At 39.8% G+C, this 24,149-nt stretch overlaps 1 protein-coding gene across 1 annotated transcript in view; it reads left to right on the forward strand.

The window, feature by feature from the left end:
- Positions 1–24,149, forward strand: part of RAB3C (RAB3C, member RAS oncogene family) — a gene marked incomplete at both ends in the record, with an annotated part of 317,859 nt that overhangs the window by 223,919 nt on the left and 69,791 nt on the right. The window contains one exon of the mRNA XM_081233553.1: positions 23,856–23,980. Within this exon, the coding sequence (XP_081089679.1) occupies positions 23,856–23,980 (125 nt within the window). The remainder of the gene's footprint in view (positions 1–23,855; positions 23,981–24,149) is intronic.

Below are 24,149 nucleotides of genomic sequence, written 5' to 3' on the forward strand. Positions count from 1 at the left end.
TCTCTTTTTTTTTTTTTTACAACTTTATTGGAGTATAATTGCTTCACAAAGGTGTGTTAGTTTCTGCTTTATAACAAAGTGAATCAGTTACACATATACATCTGTTCCCATATGCCTTCCCTCTTGCGTCTCCCTCCCTCCCAGGGACCTTTTCTTTTATCAAAGTTCTGCCTCCAAAGACACTTCAGGTACAAATTCTTCAGTGATATTTTGAAGTCAAAAAGCACCATTTTCAGGGAGAGCCACAGTCCTCGAGGGATATCCCTCTATTCTTATCTGAGAAGAAACAACTTTTGGTTAAAATGAAATAATTTCAAACTCAAAAGAAGTCATTACACCCCATGGAATTTAATATTCCCTTCCATTCATACATAGCATTCCAGGGACACTGGGTTATTAACATTCCCTGGGCACATCACATATTTTCATTTTGCTGGATTTTTGCCCTTACTCTTCTTTAATGCCAGGATGCCTTTTGCTAGAGAAGCTGGCAACATTATCTTCTCGTAGAAAAGCAAGTGCATGGAGAGTAGAGGAAAACCATGACCACCAAATATGGTACCTGGAATTGCAAATGTTTACTCTTGCAAATAGAATTTTCATGAACCTGATTGCTGAAATGCTGAGTCCAGAAAGCAGGAGATTGAATGATGTTGCTAATACTAAAGGAAACTCTAGCACCTTCTGTGGTTATGGCTATCATATGGCTATGATATTTTAAAATATCTTAGTAGTCCAAATAAAAGCAGACCACAGTGAACAAGTAGAGTCCATCATGCGGCAGAAAATAATTCAGTGAACAAAATGCTTTTTAAGATGGTGATTTTTAAGTCTGAATCAAATACAAATTAAATATGAGTAGAAATTCCTTAAAGTAATTGTTATTACTTTAAATGTTAACCTTAAATGTTATTATTCATTTCATTCTAAATTACTTAATTGCATTACAGGTCAAATTAAAAATTGAAAAGAACTTTCGAGCCACTTGCTTTGCCACTTACCAGCATAAAATTTGCCTTATGGGTTTACTTATCAGATCAATCAAAAATAATGAGGAGGGGGAGAGGAATACTTCAGTCAACTGATTGAAAGTGTTAGCTTTATTTCCTGAGACAAAGATCTAGTTTTCTTGTCATTAACTTCACCTTTCAGCTCTTGGTTTTCTCCTTTGGAGTCAGGCAAGAATATTTATTCTTTCAACAGCTTTTCCTCTGTGTCAAATTCTCAAGAAATGCTGTGTCATGTTTTGTTATTTTACAATTCTTTTCCTTTTTTGCCAGAAGCCAGCTACAGTTATTTCAAATAGCTCAGTAAACACTAGGGTTTTAGAATTTTGACTAAATGGCTTTTTCTTAACATAGCCTGTACTTTTCTACATTTACTATTATTTCTCTGTATAGATAATTTTATTTTTCTCTTCTTTTTTATTTTATTGGATAGTGCCCACTGCATAGTAACTAAAACCTGGTGTATAGCCTTCAGTGTTCTCACAGCTGACAACATATATCCATTTAGCCTAATTTGATCTTTCTGGAGTTGATAAATTATGATGAGAGAACCTCTAGTTAAGTTAACTTTATTGTTTACTGTTCTTCCTTTCCAAAGTCTGTGCACCAGAGGAAGCCTCCGCAATAGTTGGAGAAATAAGGTAACCTAGACTTTTGAGCTACAAAATAGTGTCCTGTTTTGTTTCCTGAATGAAAAGCTATTCAAATGTTAACATAGTGTGTCAGTGAGGATCCAGCCCAGGAAACAGACGTTGGCCAGGTCATTCGATAGGGAGAATCTAATCCCAGATAACTAGGGGCAATGAGACAATCCAGAGATGATCAACCACTGGGTTTTGAAGTGGGGTTTCTAGAGCGCACAAACTGGGGGCACCACCTACCAAGAGCTGGAACTGTCCGTAGAGCTGCCGCCTCTTTTAGAGAGGCCGCTCAAAGCAGAAGCGGGGGGAACCCTGAGCTCTGCCCTCCTCCCTCTCCAGTCTCCCGTCCAAGTCTCCCACTGGAAACCAGCTGGCAAGGCAGCCTGGGAAACACTCGTGCAAGGGTCATCCTCCTGCCATCCAGAGCGCAGCATGGGAAGGGAAAGAAACAGACCGAAGAACAAATAGGCAAATGACTGCTGCATCTAGAAAGCACTGGACAAGAAACAAAAGTGCTTCTGTTGGTACAGAAGTCTTCTTTGTGTGTGCTTTCTGTGTGTGTATTAGAATTCGTTGTTCTGTTTTAATTTGAGGTGTGATGATTACTACCGAATAGGATCTTCTCCAGAAGCATGGTGGTGTTGGGCAATTTCTTCTAAAGCAGGAGTACAGGGGCAGATGTGTATTTCAGGAACACGTGCTAATATGCACGAGCTGCATCTTCTTTTAGTGGATGTATGGCTCTTGCACAACAGTTGTAGCTTGTCCTCCTCGCTTACTTCTAGAATTTTCCCCCACCAAACTGGTGCCACCAAGGTCTTGTTTGCCTCCAAGGGCTATAGTATGGACATGGATTATTCTGATCCTACAGAGGCACAATGAGACCAGGACTTCATCTGAGCATCCAAGCTGAGCACAGATTCTACAAACCACGTCTTTACTGCACGACCTTACTCTTCTTTATGCCAGAATGCCTTTTGCTAGAGCAGGACTGCGGTTCACATGCACAGCCTGCAGCTGGACCCCTTACCCCGTGCCTTGTTTGAAGGGGCATCTAAAAAACCGAATACCAGTTACTGTCAGCAGCCTGGGCCGATGGCGACTGTGGAGCTCGGCCTTTTCATATTTTCTGGTTTCCTGAGGCCAGAGTTCTCCCCAATGTAAAACCTCTTTGCTCTTGTTCATGTGAAAAACACTGTCATTTCAAAGGTGAGAGAGAGAGAGGCGATTTTACAGTGATTTTTATGGCAAACAATAGAACAATGCTTCAGACATGTTGAATGGGAGGGGTTAAAAGCCAAATGGGTTGGAAGAGTGGACAGTTCCTGGCTCTTCCAAATCTGTTTTACCAGAACCTAAGGCCTACGGAAGGGGCCAGATCCCCCAGTTAAGTCTGTTCCTTGGCCCTGAGGATAATCTTTCTCTGTTTCCCGTTTATCATTTTCTTTTCCTCCCTACTGCCCTTCCCTCTCCCCAAGGCACGAAGCTATCTGGGGTGGCCCCTTCCCCACACCCCCTCTGGCTCTCACTGTACAGGGGGGCAGTCTGACCTGAATGCATGTCAATGAACCACTGAAGTCAGATCCAAGGGTCAATCCCCAGATCACCTTCCCCCCGTTGCCCCACGCATCCCCACCACCACTGCCAACATGGGACCCCCAAGCAGCCTTATCTCCCCAGGCCCCTCTGAAGGCCTCCTCCAGCTCTTCCACCCAGAGACCCCAACCCCATCCTAGTACCATGATCCTCTGTTTCAGTCTATGCATTTCTCTGACTTGGAGATTAAACCTTAGACTTATGAATACCTAAAAGACCCATGATTATCCTTCTGAAGGGGCAATGTGCTAGCTCCTATCCTGCATCTGCCACACCCCTCCTCTACTTCCCAGAGGTCCAGCCTCCACTTCTCACCGCCCCCCTGGTCCATCATCCCCCAAGCTGCTGGAACAATCACCACAGCCTTCCCACTGGAAGGGCCCCCCACTTACCCTGCCCATTTGACCATTAACTTTTCAAACTAGACTCTTCTCTCTGGTGAATGTAACAGCCTGAAGACGGGGGCCAAATCCTACTTCTTTCTCCCCCCCACTACAGTGATGCTCCAAATGTGCTTGGACCGCCTGAGCGCTTGTTAGAAATGCAGAATCTCAGGCCCTGCCTCAGCCCTCCTAAAGCAGAATATCTGGGGGTGGAACTCAGAAGGTGGGAGCAAACCTTCCAGGTGATTCCGATGCCCGCTAAGTTTCAAAAAGCGGCACCCTGTGTTGTAGACACTAGTGTCTTATGCACAGTAGTTGATGAATAAACACCTGCTGATTTGAGTGTATTTGTGAGATCACAGTATGAGGTCAGGCCGCAGCTCCCTGAGAGCACAGCTCATATCTTTCTTTACTGCTGGGTCCCCAGCTCCTCAAGTAATACCTGACAATGCATTTGTAAGGTTGAAAAAGAATTAGTATTTTATTTTTGTGGTTGTTTTCCTCCCACTTTAACCTTTTCTAATTAAAGGTCACAAAACAACAAACAAAATCACCATGAGGATTGTTTAGAGAATGATTTGAGATAACATATCAATGCCATATGGAAAATTAATATCATTTGCCAGTAATAATAATACCTTCCATTCATACAGCACTCTGGCTTTCAAAACTCCTTCATGGACATCTCCTCATTGGTCTTCTTGAAAATCTAGTGAAAATATTAGTAGGGTTTGTTCTTCCCTCTCGGCAGAGATTCAAGAAAGCTAAGAGAATAGTTCTCGGTTCTCTGAATAAGGTACAAAAATTAGAACCCACCACTTTGAGCTCCTACTCCAATGGAAAGGTTTGCAGTCCAATCGCATTATATTAGCTGAGGATTTCTGGTAACTTACCCTTAATAGGTGTTCATTTTACAATTTCTTCATCTGCAAAATGGGGAAAACAATAGTATCTATCTACAGTGTTATCGGAATTAAATGAGATAATAATAAATGTAAAGCACTTAGCACATTGCCTGCCATAAAGGGTTAAATTAATGATGTTACTGTTTTATTATTATCAATTTATTGTTTTATGTTTAAATATTATGTATTATTTATATGTACATAAATATGTATTATTTATTTTTTTATTATACCACCAGAGTGACCAGTACTTCACATGTGGGGTAACAAGGGCTAGGGTCTTCCCCATCTCAGAGGGTGTTCCTTGTTAAATTTAGTCCAACTCACATGACTAGGATTGTTTCTCACTGCTGCCCTCCCTTGGGTCTCCTGCTGATTCCTGTGGTCATTACACCTAATAACCCATCAGGATGGTTGAGTATATCTACTGCAGCACAATGATGATTTCTTTTCTCAAGTACAGGTTGGCTAGTCATTCCAAATACATGCCTTCCTTCCATCAGGTGATAAGTTGTAATGGTTAATTTCCTTTTATTGATATCTTATTTTTTTATTTAACATATTCTTTATTCTGTGATTTCATTTATCTCATAAAGCATAAACAACCTGTAAGTTATGTTCTGCCAAGTCTTATACTTCTCCAGGTTCCCCTGCTGCTTTTCTACAAGTGTTAATGTTTTTATATGTACCAGGAAAAAAGGTTGGAATGCACTTTTTGTGTGTATCACGTGTTAATCTTATTTTTTAAATTATATTGGAGTATAGTTGATACACAATGTTATGTTAGTTTTAGGTGTACAGCAAAGTGATTCAGTTATACATATACATAGATTCTTTTTCCCATATAGGTTATTACAGAATATTGAGTAGAGTTCCCTGTGCTGTACACTAGGTCCTTGTTGGTTATCTATTTTATATATAGTAGTGTGTATAATATATGTTAATCCCAAGCTACCGATTTATCCCTTCCTCCCCACATTTGTTTCCCTGTTGGTAACCATAGTTTGTTTTTGATATCTGTGAGTCTGTTTCTCTTTTGTAAATAAGTTCATTTGTATCAGTTTTTTAAATGAGATCCCACGTGGGTGATATCATATGGTATTTTTCTTTCTCTGTCTGACTTCACTTGATATGGTAATCTCTGGGTCCATCGCTGTTGGTGAAATGGCATTATTTCCTTCTTTTTTATGGCTAATATTCCATTGTATTTATATATATGTACCACATCTTCTTTATCCATTCATCTGTCAATGGACATTTAGGTTGTTTCCATGTCTTGGCTATTGTAAATAGTGCTGCAATGAACATTGAGGTGTATGTATATTTTTGAATTGTAGTTTTCTCTAGATATATGCCCAGGAGTGGCTTTGCTTACTCATATGGTAGCTCTCTTTTTAATTTTTTAAGGAACCTCAATACTGTGCTCCATAGTGGTTGTACCAATTTACATTTACATAGGAGGGTTCCCTGTTCTCCAGCATTTATTGTTTGTAGACTTTTTGATGATGGCCATTCTGACATGTGTGAGGTGATACCTCATTGCAATTATGTTTTGCATTTCTCTATAATTAATGACATTGAGGATCATTTCATGTGCTTCTAGGCCGTCTGTATGTCTTGTTTGGAGAAATGTATATTTAGATCTTCTGCCTATTTTTAAATAGCATTGTTTGTTTTTTTGATATTGAGCTGCATGAGTAGTTTGTATACTTTTGAGATTAATCAATCCCTTGCCGGTTGCTTCATTCCAAATATTTTCTCCCATTCTGTAGGTTGTCTTTTTGTTTTGTTTATGGTTGCTATTGCTATTCAAGAGCTTTTAAGTGTAATTAGTTCCATTTGTTTATTTTTGTGTTTGTTTTCATTACTCTAGGAGGTGTATCCAAAAAGATCTTGCAGAGATTTATGTCAAAGAGTTTTCTGCCTATGTTTTCCTCTAGTAGTTTTATACTGTTCAGCCTTACATTTAGGTCTTTGATCTATTTTGAGTTTATTTTTATGCGTGGCATTAGAGAATGGTCAAATTTCATTCTATTACATGTAACTGTCCAGTTTTCCCAGCACCAGTTATTGAAAGAACTCTTTTCTCCATTGTATATTGTTACCTTCTTTGTCATGGATTGGTTGACCATAGGTGAGTGGTTTTAAGTCTGGGCTTTCTATCCTGTTCCATTGATCTATTGGTCTGTCTTTGTGCCAGTACCATACTGTTTTGATGACAGTAGCTTTGTAGTATAATCTGAAGTCAGGGAGCCTGATTCCTCCAGCTCTGTTTTTCTTTAACAGGATTGCTTTGGTTATTTGGGGTCTTTTGTGTTTCCATACAAATTGTAAAATTTTTCTTCTAATTCTGTGGAAAATGCCATTGATAATTTGATAGGGATTGCACTGAAGCTGCAGATTGCCTTGGGTAGTATAGTCATTTTCACAGTGTTGATTCTTCCAATCCAAGAACATGGTATATCTAGCCATCTATTTGTGTCATCTTCTATTTCTTTCATCAGTGTCTTATAGTTTTCAGAGTATGGGTCTGTGGCCTCCTTAGGTAGGTTTATTCCTAGGTATTTTATTCTTCTTGATGTAATGGTAAATGGGACTGGTTCCTTAATTTCTCTTTCTGATCTTTTGTTGTTAGAGTATGGGAATACAAGAGACTTCTGTGTATTAATTTTGTATGCTTCAACTGTACTGAATTCCTTGATGAGCCCTAGTAGTTTTCTGGTAGCATCTTTAGGATTTTCTATGTATAGTATCATGTCATCTGCCAACAGTGACAGTTTCACTTCTTTTCCAATTTGGATTTCCTTTATTTCTTTTTCTTCTCTGATTGCCATGGCTAGGACTTCCAAAACTATGTTGAACAGTAGTGGTGAAAGTGGACATCCTTGTCTTGTTCCTGATCTTAGAGGGAATGCTTTCAGCTTTTCACTGGTGAGAATGATGTTAGCTATGGGTTTGTCATATATGGCCTTTATTATGTTGAGGTAAGTTCCCTGTATGCCAGTTTTCTGGGGTTTTTTTTTTTAATCATAAATGGGTATTGAATTTTGTCAAAAGCTTTTTCTGCACCTAATTGAGATGATCATATGGTTTTTATTCTTCAGTTTGTTAACATGGTGTATCATGCTGATGGACTTGTGGATATTGAAGAATCCTTGCATTTGTGACATAAATGCCCCTTGATCATGGTGTATGATCCTTTTAACGTATTATTGGATTCGGTTTGCGAGTATTTTATTGAGGATTTTTGCATCTATGTTCATCAGTGATATTGGCCTGTAGTTTTCTCTTTTTGTGGTATCTTTGTTTGGTTTTGGCATCAGGGTGATGGTGGCCTCATAGAATGAGTTTGGAAGTGTTCCTTCCTCTGGAATTTTTTGGAATAGCTTCAGAAGGATAAGTGTTAACTCTTCACTAAATGTTTGGTAGAATTCGCCTATGAAGGTATATAGTCCTGGACTTTTGTTTGTTGTAAGTTTTTACATAACTGATTCAATTTCATTCCTGGTAATTGGTCTGTTCAGATTTTCTATTTCTTCCTGGTTCAGTCTTGGAAGGTTGTACCTTCCTAAGAATTTGTCCATCTCTTCTAGGTTGTCCATTTTATTAGCATAGTGTTGTTTATAGTAGTTCTTATGATCCTTTATATTTCTGTAACTTCTTTTTTATTTCTAATTTTATTGACTTGAGTCCTCTCCCTTTTTTTCTTGATGAGTCTGGCTAAAGGTTTATCAATTTTGTTTATCTTATCAAAAAACCAGCTTTTAGTTTCATTGATCTTTTCTGTTGTTTTCTTCATCTCTATTTCATTTATTTCTGCCCTGAACTTTATGATTTGTTTCCTTCTGCTAACTTTGGGTTTTTTTTGTTGTTCTTTCTCTAGTTGCTTTAGGTGTAATGTTAGGTTGTTTATTTGAGATTTTTATTGTTTCCTGGGGTAAGATTGTATTGCTATAAACTTTCCTCTTGAACTGTTTTTGGTGCGTCCCATAGGTTTTCAATGGTCATGCTTTCATTTTCATTTGTCTCTAGGTATTTTTTTATTTCCTCTTTGATTTCTTCAGTGATCCATTGGTTGTTTAGTAATGTTGTTTAGCCTCCACGTGTTTGTGTTTTTTACAATTTTTTTCTTCTAATTGATTTCTAATCTTATAGCATTGTTGCTGAAAAAGACCCCTGATATGATTTCAATTTTCTTAAATTTACCAAGGCTTGGTTTATGGCCCAGTATGTGATCTATCCTGGAGAATGTTCCATGTGCCCTTGAGAAGAAAGTGTATTCTGCTGCTTTTGGCTGGAATGTTCTATAAATATCAATTAAGTCCATCTAGTGTAATGTGTCATTTAGGGCCTGGCTGTCCTTATTGACTTTCTGTCTGGATGGTCTGTCCATTGATGAAAGTGGGGTGTTAAATCCCCCACTATTATTGTGTTACTGTTGATTTCTCCTTTGATGGGTGTTAGCATTTGCCTCATATATTGAGCTGCTCCTATGCTGGGTGCATATGTATTTACAATTGTTAAATTGTCTTCTTGGATTGATTTCTTGATCATTATGTATTGTCCTTTTTGTCTCTTGTAACAAACCTTATTTTAAAGTCATTTTGTCTGGTATGAGTATTGCTACTCCAGCTTTGTTTTGGTTTGTATTTGCATGGAATGCCTTTTTCCATCCCCTCACTTTCAGTCTACGTGTCCCTAGATCTGAAGTGGTTCTCTTGTAGACAGCATATATACACGTCTTGTTTTTGTATCCATTCAGCCTATGTCTTTTGGTTGGAGCATTTAATCCATTTACATTTAAGGTAATTACTGATATGTATGTTCTTATTTCCATTTTGTTAATTGTTTTGAATTTGTTTTTATAGGTCTTTTTTCTTCCATTCCTCTTTTGTTCTCTTGTTATTTGCTATCTTTAGTGTTGTGTTTGGATTCCTTTTTCTTTTGCTATGTGTATCTATTGTAGATTTTTGCTTTGCAGTTACCATGAGGTTTTGATATAGCAGTCTATATGTAAACAAGATTATGTTGCTGGTGTCTTAATTTCCAATGCATTTCCAATATTCTGCATGTGTACTCTCCTCTTCTCACAAATGCTGGGTTTGATATCCTGTTTTTGTGTGGATGATTTCCTACCTTTACTGTATGTTTGCCTTTACTGGTGAGCTTGCCCATTCATAATTTTCTTGATTCTAGTTGTGGCCTTCTGTTTTCTGCCTAGAGAAGTTCCTTTAGGATTTGTCGTAAAGCTGGTGAATTCTCTTAGCTTTTGCTTATCTGTAAAGCTTTTGGTTTCTCTGTTGAATCTGAATGAGACCTTTGTTGGGTAGAGTATTCTTGGTGTAGGTTTTTCCCTCTCATTACTGTAAGCATAGCATGCCACTCTCTTCTGGCCTACAGAGTTTCAGTTTGTTGACAACCTGATATGGATTCACTTGTATGTTACTTGTTGCTTTTCCCTTGTTGCTTTTAATATGTTTTCCTTGTCTTTAATTTTTGGAAATTTGATTAATATGTGTCTCAGCGTGTTCCTCCTTTTGTTTATCTTGTTTGGGACTCTCTATGCTGCCTGGACTTGAGTGAGTGTTCCCTTTCTTATTTTAGGGAATTTTTCAGCTATAATCTCTTCAAATATTTTCTCAGGCCTTTCCCTTTCTCTGCTTCTTCTAGAACTCCTCTAATGTGAATGTTGGTGTGTTTAATTTTGTCCCAGAGGTCTCTGAGACTGTCTTCATTTCTTTTTATTTTTTTCTTTATTCTGTTCTGTGGCAGTGATTTCCACCGCTTTGTCTTCCAGCTCACTTATTTGTTCTTCTGACTCAGTTATTCTGCTATTGATTCCTTCTAGTGTATTTTTCATTTCAGTTATTGTATTGTTCATCTCTGTTTCTTCTTCAAATCTTCTAGCTCTTTGATAAACATTCCTTGTATCTTCTTGGCCTGTGCCTCAATTTTTTTAACAAGATCTTGGCTCATTTTTACTATCATTACTCTAAATTCTTTTCCTTGTAGATTGCCTATCTATACTTCACTTAGTTGCTCTTCTGGGATTTTATCTTGTTCCTTTGTCTGGAACATATTTCTGTGCCATCTAATTTTGTCTAACTTTCTGTGTTTGTGGTCTCCTTTCTGCAGGCTACAGGTTTGTAGGCCTTGCTTCTGGTGTCTGCCCCTTGGTGCATTAGGTTGGTCCTGGGGCTTGTGCAGTCTTCCTCATGGGAGGCACTGGTGCCTGCCCACTGGTTGGTGAAGCCTGGTCTTGTCCCTCTGGTGGGCATGGTCATGTCAAAAGTGTGGTTTTTTTTTTTTAATTCCATTTTTTTTTTTTTTTACAGTAGGTCCTTGTTGGTTGTCTATTTTAAATATAGCAATGTGTACATGTCAATCCCAAACTCCCAATCTAACCCTCCACCCCACCTTTCCCCCTTTATACCATAAGTTCATTCTCTAAGTCTGTGAGTCTGTTTCTATTTTGTATATAAGTTCATTTTTATCATTTTTTTAGATTCCACATATAAGCGATATCATATGATATTTGCCTTTCTCTATCTGACTTCACTTAGTATGATAATCTCCAGGTCCATCCATGTTGCTGAAATGGCATTATTTCATTCCTTTTAATGGCTGAGTAATATTCCATTGTATATACGTACCACATCTCCTTTATCCATTCATCTGTTAATGGACAATTAGGTTGCTTCCATGTTTTGGCTATTGTAAACAGTGATGCAATGAACATTTTGCTGCCTGTATCCTTTCAAACCATGCTTTTTTCTGGATAAATTTCCAGGAGTGGGATTGCTGTATCTTATGGTAGCTCTATTTTTAAATTTTTAAGGAAACTCCATACTGTTCTCCATAGTGGCTGTACCAATTTACATTCCCACCAACAGTGTAGGATGGTTCCCTTTTTTCCACACCGTCTCCAGCATTTATTGTTTGTGGATTTTTTGTTGATGGCCATTTGGACTGGTATGAGGTGATACTTCATTGTAGTTTTGATTTGCATTTCTCTAATAATTAGTGATGTTGAGCATCTTTTCATGTGCCTCTTGGCCATCTGTGTGCCTTCTTTGGAGAAATGTCTATTTAGGTCTTCTGCCCATTTTTTGATTTGATTGTTTTTTGGATATTGAGCTGCATGCGTGGTTTGTAAATTTTGGAGACTAATCCCTTGTTTGTCTATCGTTTGCAAATTTTTCTCCCATTGTGTGGGTTGTTTTTTTGTTTCGTTTGTGGTTTCCTTTGTGTCAAGGGGTATGTTTTGAGGTGGCTGTGAGCTCAGTATGGCTTTAGGCAGCCTGTCTGTTGATGGGTGGGGCTGTGTTCCTATCCTGCTGGTTGTTTGGCCTGAGGAGTTCTAGCACTGGAGCCTGTAGGCTGTTGGGTAGGGCCAGGTCTTGATGCCAAAATGGCTGCCTCCAGGAGAGCTTATGCTGATCAATATTCCCTGAGGCCTCTGCCACCAATAAGTCACAGCCAGTGCCTCCCTCCCCAGGAGCCCCTCCAAGATTTGCATGTTGGTATAGCCCAGGCTCCTATGGATTTACTTCTTTCTGCTGGGTCCCAGTGTACATGAAACCTTGTGTGAGCCCTCCAAGAGTGGAGTCTCTCTTTCCCCTGGTCCTGTGGAGCTCCTACACTCAAGCCCCACTGGCCTTCAAAGCCAAATGCTCTGGGGGTTCCTCCTCTCAATGCCAGGCCCTCAGGCTGGGGAGCCTGATATGGGGCTCAGGACTCTCACTCTTGTGGGAGAACCTCTGTGATATAATTACTTTCCATTTTGTGCATTGTTCACCTTGCGAGCATGGGATTTGATTATGTCTTGAAAGTGCCCCTCCTACCATGTTCCTGTGGCTTCTTCTTTGTTTTTGAATGTAAAATCTTTTTTTGGGGGTATGTTCCAGTCTTTTTTGTCAATGGTTGTTCAGCAGTTAGTTCTGATTTTGGTGTTTTTGTGAGAGGAGGTGAGCTCAAGTCCTTCTCCTCCACCATCTTGTCTGGAATCAAGGACCTGCTTTTAGTTTGGATGCTTGCTGCCTCTTTCCTCAGCATGTGCATTCTGTTAACCCCTTGATATGGGGTGTGCAGGTGCAGTGGCCCTTGTGCACTCCTGGGATGGCAGGGACAGTGCTTGGCACCTGCTCCCAGTTCTTGTAGCTGCAGCTACGGTCTGTGTGTTTCCTGGACAGTGAGGGCAGTGCTTTGTGCCTGCTCATGAGTCTCCTAGGGGTTGCTGTGACCCACATGCTCCCGGGACAGTGGGGGCAGTGCTTGGCGCCTGCTCATGGGTCTCGCAGCAGTGGCCCCTGCTCACCTCTGGAGCCCACAATGGCAGCTGCAACTTGCGCCCACCCCTGGAGCTCCTGTAGGTGGTGACCTGTTGCCTGGGAGCACTCAGAGGGAAAAAAGCTCTTCTGGTGGTCCCACCCCTCTCCTTCTGTGCCCCCAACAATGGCACCTTGCCTCTCTGGCGGGCCCAGGCCTCCTCCGAGTACACCCTCAGTTGCCACAGCCCAGCGTCTTCAGGCTGTCTCCACGCAGCCAACCCCGGTCCTCTCCTTGGGTCAAACCTCTAAAGCCTGAGCTTGAGCTCCCAGCCCCCGCCCACACCAACAGATGAGCATCCCAGCCTGGGGAGTGCATGGCGGCAGTGCTGACCTTCTGTGTGGGTTACTCTCTGTTTTGCCCTCCACAAACTGGGTGCTGCGCTCTCCTCCTAGGCTCTGAAGCTCCCCCTCCATCCAGGCTGATCTCCCTACTGGCGAGGGGACTTCCCAGCGTATAGGAACCTTTCCTCCTTCACAACTCCCTCTCTGAGGTGCAGGCCCCACCCAGATTCCTTTCTTTTTCTTTTACTTTTTCTTTTTGTCCTACCTGGTTTTGTGGAGGTTTTCTTGCCCTTTCGGAAGTCTGAGGTCTTCTGCCAGTGTTCAGTAGATATTCTGTGTGAATCATACCACTTGTATATGTATTTTTAATGTTTTTGTGGGAGAAGGTGAGCTCTGTGTCTTTCTCCTCCGCCATCTTGAGCCCTTCCCCCTCTGGAATGCTTAATTTCCTTTTAAAATAAGGTAAAATCACAACTTCCATCCAAATATAAAATAAACATGTTAAAGATTTTATTTAACTTAGCAATTAATGATGGAACCAATATAAGTTGCCAAGGTTCAAGGGAGTAGTCAGTGAAAACACGTAGAGGCAATGGGGAATGCTGGAATGAATTTACCAATATTTGCAAAATAGGTGAATATCTATGGGGCGATGATCAATGACATTCCACCAGACACAATTCATTTGCACTTCCATTTCCTATTGGCAAGAATTCATCTATATTATTATCCATTTTCTCCCATTTACAGAGTTGTAAAATAGCTCAAAGTCTATGAAAAGCAAGAGATGATCTGGAAAGATGTGCTCATGAGAACTCCTAGGCATCTCTTTTGCCCACTTCAAAGTCTTCCACAATTAATCCTGACAGTGGGATCTTGCAAGAGTTGGCTAGTGTTAGAGGAAAGGAAGGTATAACTATATTATTTTATTTTCCTGCCTGGAATGGAGGCTTCACAGTCCTAGACTTCAAACAGGCTTAGCAGACATTTCTCCTTTTCCTGTCTTTATCTCCTCTTAATGTCCACTTCTAATTTCCCTTTGGCTCCCACTTGCTCAGTCCTGCAGACTTGTGGTTTCATTCCCCTCATGGAAACCCCGCCTACCCCACAGGAGGAGACATTCCCTCCTCCTCCTCCTTGGCCCTTTCTTAATGTCTTGCATGCCTCAGTTCTCAGGCTTCCTTCGAATGTGTGTGGAGCTTCTCCTCTGCTCAGCCTCCCGGGCTATGAAGGGGAAGGACAATTTTCTGGTATCTGAGAGAGGGCAGAGCAGATGCTAGATTCTAAGTTCAGCTTGCCCTTCAGCTAAGTAGCAAAAAGCCTTATCAAAGACCATTTGTTCCCCCAGGATAATACAGTCTGATCTGAGAAAAGGATATTTCTGTTAACCTGGATTTGGCCTTGCCAGTTGTGGAAGAATAACCCAGGCATTCTAGAGCCTAGGAACATCTGTCCCTTTCCTGGGTCAGACTCCCTTCTGCTCACTGAAGGGGGGGGCTCTGTCTCTGTTTTCCAGTGGGTGATGCTTCCTCCATCCAGTTGTTGTTTTTCTTTCTGGCATAGAAGAGAGATGTCCAGTTGTTCCTACCACACATATGGATTTAAAAAAATAGAATTTGACATTTTGTACAAACAAAATGAGATTAGAAATTATAACAGAGGCATGATAGAAATGGATCTAAAGTTGGTTTTAGACTGACAATGCAGAATCTGATGTGGTCCCAGGTGGTTCCAGAACCACACTGCTCAAGATGACTGCTTCTTGAGTTCTTGAATAAATGCTCACTATTTGCTCTCAGCAACGGACTTCCTGCAAAGAGGAGGATCAGATCCTTCAGACCCATCCAGTTCTGCTCATTTCCACATGCAGCCTCATGACTCTCATATATATGGAGATTTAGAGTATTTTGGTCTCCTCAGGAGACATTATTTTTTATTTTTAAAAACCTGTCAGCTGTTTGGCATATGAATTTCTTCCCAACTTCCATGTTCAATAGAATGTAGTCACTGCTCTTCCCTATGGAAGTAGACGAGGAGGCATGGAGAGTCTTGGGATACAGACTCATATCAGCCACTAGGTAACTGCATCATGTCCATTAACATGTCACTCCACATGTTGAGTTTCAGCTTTATCATCTACAAAATGAAGGAGTCAGACTAGGACCCTCCAAAACAACTATTCCATGGTAATGAGGTGCTAAGTTACTCCCTGGGTATCCTCATCCTGACTGTTGGTGCTGGAGCAGAAAAGAATGTGATTCCTGTTGGCTGGAATGAATAGCTCATCACACAGATGGCCTTTGCAGGTTGTAGAGGGGCCAATACTTGCTTTTCTCTACCAAGGACATGGTCAGGATGTCAAAGACCTTGGAAGAACTCTGCCAGCAATGCGTCCTGAAAGGGATGTCATGGGGCACTGGCATCACATACAGTGGTGATTCTCCTCCTGTGCTGTTTCAATTTTATGCTGATATTCTGAACTTACTGAATTCCTTAGGCATTTTTGCCACATTCGGTCTATCACTCATTCATTTGGTCACTAATTCACAGTTACTGGCTGAGACTCTTCTTTGTGCCAGATGTTTTCCTGAGAGCACAGTGGTGAACAAAACAGTCGGGGTCCCTGACCCCCTGTAGTCTAGGAGAGATACAGACAAGTGAGAAGGTCCAGATGAGTGAGGTACAGGGTGTATGGGGGCCCATATGATGAGCACCTAGTCCAGAGGAGGGATTGAGCAGAGACCAGATGGAAGAGGGCGAAGTAGCCTGACACAGAGGCCATAAGTGTGTTTTAGACAACGGCACATGTGATAGCAACAAGTGAATTACTTGCAAAACTAATGAAGCTTAAATTCTGTGGTGTACCGGGAAACAGACTCTTTGAAAAAAAAGGCAAAAACAAAAGAAAAAAATCTGATTTGTAGCATTTGCTAATTTCCATGCTATGAATACACCCATCGTGGTCAACATTAAGGTACAGTTTAACAACCAACCCACAAAAGTCCTTAGTATTTAATAATCAGTGCTTTCAAGCCGGTACTGCCATCTGCAGAACCTTGCTAGGATGCTTTTGGTCCCTTACCTGGACAAGCCCATTCCAAGTGTATTAGTTGGGGTTTCTCCTGAAGCAGGCTCGTAGAGGGGAATTTGTATACAAGTGGTTTTTTTTTCAGAAAGTGTAAGAAATAGCCACAGAGGGTGGGGAAGTTAGCTGGGGAAAGGAAGACCACCAATAAATGGTGTTTCTGCCATTATGGATAACTAGAGTTTCCTCCTTCTTGAAATTCTGGGAATCATTGTGGCAGCAGCCTGAGGGGCAAGGGAGTGACAGTAGTTATACACTAACTCCTGTCAGTCACTGGCTGAGGTCTGTTCCTGGGGTGTGCTCTTTCCCTGTTACATTTGACTTTCCCTGATGGGTAGAGTGGCCTTCCGTTGCTTCAGAGAAGACTTTAAAGCCAAAAGCTGCAGATACTGGCAGTTGGAAGTCAGCCAGCACGTGAGGAAGTAGCAAGGCCTGGGGGATATGTGCAGAGCACCGACAGCATCTGCTACAAATTGCCCTGTACCTAATTCTGTATTTCTTTTTTTTTTCTCTTCCATTATGGTTTATCACAGGATATTGAATATAGTTCCCTGTGATATACAGTAGGACCTTTTTGTTTATCCATTCTACGTATACTAGTTTGCATCTGCTAACCCCAAACTCCCAATCCTTCCCTCCCCCTTGGCAACCACAAGTCTGTTCTCCATGTCTATGAGTCTGTTTCTGTTTTGTAAATAAGTTCATTTGTGTCATATTTTAGATTCCACATATAAGTGATATCATATGGTATTTGTCTTTCTCTGACTTACTTTGCTTAGTATGATAATCTCTAGTTCCATCCATGTAGCTGCAAATGGCATTATTTCATTCTTTTTTATGGCTGAGTAGTATTCCATTGTATGTATATGCCACATCTTCTTTATCCATTCATCTGTTGATGGATAGTTAGGTGTTTCCATGTCTTGGCTATTGTAAACAGTGCTTCTGTGAACATAGGAGTGCATGTATCTTTTTGAATTATAGTTTTATCCAGATATATGCCCAAGAGCAGGATTGCTGGATCATATGGCAACTCCATTTTTAGTTTTTTGAGGAACCTCCATACTGTTCTCCATAGTGGCTCCACCAATTTACATTCCCACCAACAGTGCAGGAGGGTTCCCTTTTCTCCACACCCTCTCCAGCATTTGTTATTTGTAGACTTAATGATGGCCATTCTGACTGTCTGTATTTCTAATTTGCATTTTTTCCTTAAATTGGGCCGTCACATTTTTATTAGTTTTAGGCCTCGCAAAACCTAGAGCCACCCATAGTGATAGCTCCTAGTTGTTGAAAAATGTAGCATGTTTGAGAAATTCAAAGAAATTAATAAGGCTATATCAAAGTTGGGAGGAGGGTGGGTAGCAAGAGATGAAATGAGAAAGCAATGCTGGGCTGTTATAGGTTTGGCTGAGATTTGCTGATCTCTGTAGAACTCAGCTGGGCTCCTCCTGCTTTTTCATTCCTCTGGGACAGGCTGGCAGAGCAGCCCCCTTTCTGGGATGGGCTCTTCCATGATGAAGAGCAAGAATGCCAGAGGGCTGATGAAACTCACAATGCCTCTGATGCCTATTGCTCACCAGTGGCTCAACCAAATCTCCTAATATTCCATTGGCCAAAGCAATTCACCTGGCCCAGTCCAAAACCAGGAGGGCAAGGAAATATAATTCACCTACAAGGAAGAAAGTGATGACTCAGTGAGGTCAGTAATACAATCTACTCTAGCATTTTCACCAAGATGTTAGTGGTGGTTATCTGGGGTTAGTGAGATTTCTGATAATTTATATTTTTTGCTTTAGCTTTTTCTCTTATTAGAATTTTTAATGAGAATATAGCAATTTTACCAAAAACTATAAACCTACTTCTTTAAGTAATTAAGGATATTAAAGGTTGGAGAACATTTATTTGAGGATACATTTTTAACATTTCCTTTTATAACTCCTTTATTAAATGAGTTAATGTACATATAAAAAGCCTATCTCCTCAACTTCTGAGACTACCTGTTAGCTTTTACAGTATATATAAATCATTAGGTTTTATTATATTCCTATTTTTGTTTCCTTATTACTACTCATTCATTTTAAAATGTATTTTGTTTATATCTTTTATTTTGTATGTATCTCTGTATACCACCTCCAAACACTTTGAGTGTTAGATGGGAAGTAAAGAAACAGATTATTTTAAAAACTGAAACGGGCTTCCCTGGTGGCGCAGTGGTTGAGAGTCCGCCTGCCGAGGCAGGGGACACGGGTTCGTGCCCCAGTCTGGGAAGATCCCACATGCTGTGGAGCGGCTGGGCCCGTGAGCCATGGCCACTGAGCCTGTGCGTCCGGAGCCTGTGCTCCACAACAGGAGAGGCCACAACAGTGAGAGGCCTGTGTACCGCAAAAAAAATAATAATAAAAACTGAAACAGGTGTGGGCGAGAGAGCAAATCAGCTGCAGAGATTATTTTTTTAAATGCTTATGATGACGTCCCTAAAGGTTCTGATTTAATTGTTCTAGGTTGAAGATATTTTTAAAAGCTCTCCAAGGGCTGAGAAAAATTGAATAAATAAATGATTAAGTTAGCATCAAAGTAACAGAAGGGCCAATGCTATGCGATGAGCAGTAGGAGATTGGGAAATTCCATAATGACTTGAAGTCTGCTGAGATGCTGAAGGCTGAGGCTTCCGAATATTGAGGAGAGTAAGGGAAATGGATGCTGAGGAGAAATTTGAGCTTCCAGAATGAAAAACAGGACTGCTGTTAAGATCTGTCTGAGATTCACTGCAGGGGGAAGAGCTGGTCATATTCTCCCTGACACCTCATTTTCCCATGTATAGCCCAGATCAGACCCTAAGAGATAACTGCTTTTTGGGTTACTGAGGTACATTTTGTGGACCGTTTTTTGGAACATTATCACTAATAAGAGTCTCTTCTCAATGAAAACAGGTTGAACTCATAGGAAATTATTTATATACCCAGAACAAGAGAGGAGAAATAGAGATATTATAGGAATTTGATTTGTCTGTTTACAGTTCTCCTAAATTATTTTGTGCAGAGTTCAGTCATTTATGTATAAAATATGAAAATCTCTTCATCTCCCTCTGCCTCATAATATAAAACAAAAACAAAACAAAAATCAAAATCCTCTCTCCCTACATATATATTTATAGAGGACACATAAAAATGTAGAAATATATATAGAGAGGGGTGTTATTGTTTTATTTTTGTTTTTAACTAAAAGACAAATAACTTTTTTTTTTTTAGTAACCAGGATCTCGTTACTGGTAAGGTCTGAGTTAATTGCCATTTGTAGAGTAACCATGGTGACCAGCATGTTGCTTCTGAGTCCATTAATCTTGTTGAGGTTAACAGTAAATCCCAAAGGATCTTTTGCAGTGATTCAGAAATAAATCATCTTCACATGTATGTTATTTGGTGACAGCATTTTCTTTAAATATGTCTCCCTAACAGACAAAGAAATAAGACAATCCCTAGTGAGGTGATATAAACCCATTCCCGAATAAGAAATATTACAAAATATAGCAAATGACTGAAAAAGTAGATACATAGAAATGACACATGAAAGGAGGATTCACTCAGTAAACATGTACCATACTCCTAACACACATACCAAAAAAGGCCATTTACTCCTTCTTAGTAATGTATCTGTACAGGACCTCAGCCTTGAGGTATAAACCACAGTCAAAATATGATATTCTTCAATGAAAAAAGACTCAAATTATTTTTTAGATTATAGAAATTAGAAGGGATGAGTTGACCTGGACTGAGGAAGAGAAACAGCTGGCTGCCCAAGCTGGGACTAATAATGTTTTATATTTGTGAAAAGGTGTTTGTGACGTAGAAAGTAGAGCCTGACCCTACCTAAAACCACATTTGTCCTACAACATCCCCAGAGATTAAGTACAAAATGTGGTGGCCTCATTTTACAGATGAAGATGCTGAGGCTAAAGAATGCAGAATGACTTTCCCATACTCAGTATTAGCACTTTCTTTTAAATGAGCTGAATAAAATTGTTAGGATTCTGAGTTGGAAGGGTTGGGGATTGGATTTTCATCCCAACATTCTTCTGCCCTTAATTCATATTACACACAACTCTGGGTCTTTCTCAACCCATGAGGTTTATATTTTCTCATCTCCAAGTATTCCTGAGCTAAAGGAATAATCCAAGCTCTCATTTCAACCTAGGTCTTCATACATAAAAGAAATACCAAGAAAACAATAGTGTTTTACAGAAGCTAAGATGCACAATTACTCATATTTTAACATCTCTGAAATTGGGATGTGTCTTACAATAAATGACATTGTAATTGCTGATGCTGTATGAGAAATGGATTCCATTGCCTGTACATGCGCCAACATGGTCATAGCTGTGTATACTGTCCTTACCTCAACTGAGTGGTGGAACTGTTACAACGTAGGTAGAAGGTTATTGTGTATGTGGGAGGGGGGTATCAGTTTGATGTTAGGGATGTGAATACTCATTTGGAGTAACGACCATCATTTCATATCTCCCTGCAAAGCAACATGGTGGTGCTCTACAGGTCTTAAGGGAAGATACCCACAAGCAGAGGGTATGTTGACTTATTGAGGTAGTCATAGGATGATCATCTTTCATGAACAAAGCAACTGAAGACAGAAAGAATTACTAACTCCCTCAAAATACATGAAAAAAACTTCAAAGTAACAAGAAGCTGATGTAACTGACAAGCGTGTCTAGCAGGACAATTGTTAACCATTGTATCATAGTTTCATTGGCTGCTGTTTTTTGTTCTTGGCCATTCGTAAAGTAATTTTTAATCCTATAATCCATGGCATCTTAGATTCTATGATATGTAGTAATTCATAAATCAGTCAGCATGGTTCTGTTCCCCTGTAGCTTGTGATTGGGCTATGCCTAAAGCTACTCTGTTGATGGTGGACTTCATCAGAAAGTCCAGAGTCCAAAAACAAATCTTCTTTGATTAACCAACTCTGGCAAATTAATGTTTTGTTCACTTCAACACAAATGTCTCAGACCACAGTTGATATTGAATTAAAAAGAGAAATTGTCTCCAATGGCTCTTGAAGCTTTTAAGATAACGGTTCTTTATAATTCCCTAATTATAGAACGTGTTCGTTTTTAATTATTGGCAATTTAGGACATTGTGGAGGTTACAGTAAAATATTTCTGATATAGGTACAGTTGGAAAGGGGGATGGTTCTGATGTAATCATGGCATCCCAAAATTATACACACACACAGTATAAACAGGGAATGTTGTGTATGCATAGATGTATAATCTATCTCTGTGGCCTCCGGAGACCCCGTGAGTTATTATGCTAGAACTGAGAGACTCAGACATGTTTAATGGCAGAAGCAAGCATTCCATTAACTTGGTTAAAGAGTACAAATCAGCTAGCTGAGTTGTTTCTTCTTTACCTTCACAAAGGTACACCCCGGCCCGGTTTAAGTTTATACAGTCAGGGGTGCAGCAGGAAGAGTTTAACTAGGTCAGAAGAGTGCTAAATTTTTTCAGGCAAGCATTTGTCCTTGGTAAATTCAGTAAGCCATGCCATTACATACCAGCCCCAGCCTCTTCCTTACGCAAGTATGACACTCACCTGTGACTCCCGTCTCCCCAACTTCATTCTGCAAATTTGCGTTCTAGCTGTGTGCCAGGATAAGAACTTTCTCCATTAACGTAGGGGCTCTCAACCTAGGACCTTTCCAGGCATAGGCCAAGCCTTGGCTAACAAGACCTAGAGGAGGAAAGGGATAATTTTTTTAATTACCTAAGGAAATCTGATTAAATTTGAGTTCCTTTGAAAGAACCTTTGGAATTTATTTATACAACTATGTTAGCACTTGAGATTTAAGGTGTGTCCATGTATAGAATATTTTTTACACCTTAATTCACTCTGAATTCATCATTCTTCATATACCCTGCTCATAAGATGAGGTAAGTGAAAAGTATAGATTTTGAATGTCTGCCTTTATTTTCCCAGTTTACAGATACATGCTGAATGTGACTATTGCTAGAGGAATGTATTATTCTCTTAGGTGTCAGAATTAGAAAGGTCACATCCCCAGATTTTTCTGAAAAAAATATGCTGCACCTTGAGACCCTCACATGGAACCAACGGTATCTTTCACCAGATATTTTAATCTCATTTGAAAACTTGTACTTGGTTCAGGGAAGTACTCTGAAATAAGACCCTATCTGCCTTTTAGCTCTTCTTTTTTCTCGGAAGGGAGAAATAGTGATGACATCTCATTAAAAGCTCTCCTGCTGCCATTTAAAGCTATTTGCTTTCATTCTCTCTTCGAGCTGAGAACAGCTCATCACTATTTTCTATGTAAAAATCCTGAAGTATTTGACAAGTGCTAGTAAGAACATGCCAAGCTTCTCTTTTTGACACTTTACAAATCCCTTTATTAAACTTTCATCATTTGTTTAGCTTTTCTCTCTCTCTCTCTCTCTGTCTCTGTCTCTCTCTGTCTCTGTCTCTCTCTCGACCACCCACTGGGTGATATGTCTTTCCCACCTATCGTGAATTGTTATCAAATTAGAACGTGGCCAATAAAAAGGGAGGATTAAAGAACATGGCTTCCTTTCAGCTTCCTCTCTGAAATGATAACAAATACACTAGAACTTCACTTCTCAAACTTGTAATGAGTAGTACAGATATGTGTTTAAGAGCACAGGCTTGAAAGCTTTACTGCCTGCATTTGATTTCCAGATCTACCACTTTACTAGCTGAGTTGTCTTAGGCGAATTTTTTAACCTTTCTGTGCCTCATTTTCCTCAACTATAAAATGAGGATCATAATATTATCTCCCTTGAGTTACTCTAAGGATTAAGTTAAGGTAACATATATAAAGAGTTTAAAACAGTACCTGCAAATATTAACTATTATAATTATCAACTAAGTTTCAAAATCAAAATTTGGTTACGTGCATTATGATCTATACCAGAAGCTTATTCTGAATCCTAGATATCCTGTTTATAGTAACCTAAAACACAGCTCATTGTATTATAATTTTGATATTAATCAACCTGGCATTTTTCTCTTAAAAATGTAAGGCATGAGTATATTAGTCCTTATAATGCTTTTTTAAAATATTATCATTACCCCCAGATTTCCTAACCCAATTGTCTTAGCTCTTTAAGTTGTGACTGTAACAAGGTAAAAAATTTTTCTGTGATGGACTATAAATAGTGATCAACCATCTCAGGTTTCTTGGAACTGAGGGGTTTCTTGGGGCATAGGACTTTTACTGCTAAAACTGGGAACATCTTGGGCAAATTGGGATTGTTGGCCACTCACTCCAGCTATAAAAGTACTGTATAAGGTGGAGTAGAAGGGGGAAAGGAAGAAGCAGTAGTAATATTAATCTCATCAAACACAGAATAATTCTAAATACAACACCACTGTTCCCCTGATTTTTGACTCATGCAATCCCTGATGAGTATCTGAAGGGTAAAATTGCACTGAACTAATTCATTCTAAATGTCAGGCATTTGGGCTTCATTTTTTGCTGTTATCGTCATCTGTGGGATATATTTCTTCTCCTTCATTTTATGCTGTTGCACTTTCCTCTGATCATTTTTTTTGCCTTTTTTTTTTCTTCTTGTAGGTCAACTCAAATCAAAACATACTCATGGGATAATGCCCAGGTTATCCTGGTTGGGAACAAATGTGACATGGAAGATGAGCGAGTCATCTCAACTGAGAGGGGCCAACATTTAGGAGAACAGCTTGGTAAGAAACAAATGATCAAATTAATGAGAAAGAGAGCATGGTAATTACTTGTAACACAGTGCAGAGTCCCAGCTACTTGCTAGGATGGATTTAATGAAAAGATTGTCAACCCGACAGAAGAAACCAACACAACACCTGTAAGTAGTACGTGGATTTCCTCCCACTTTCC

Source organism: Mesoplodon bidens, assembly GCF_964165515.1.
Source record: "Mesoplodon bidens genome assembly, chromosome: 4".
NCBI lineage: Eukaryota > Metazoa > Chordata > Mammalia > Artiodactyla > Ziphiidae > Mesoplodon > Mesoplodon bidens.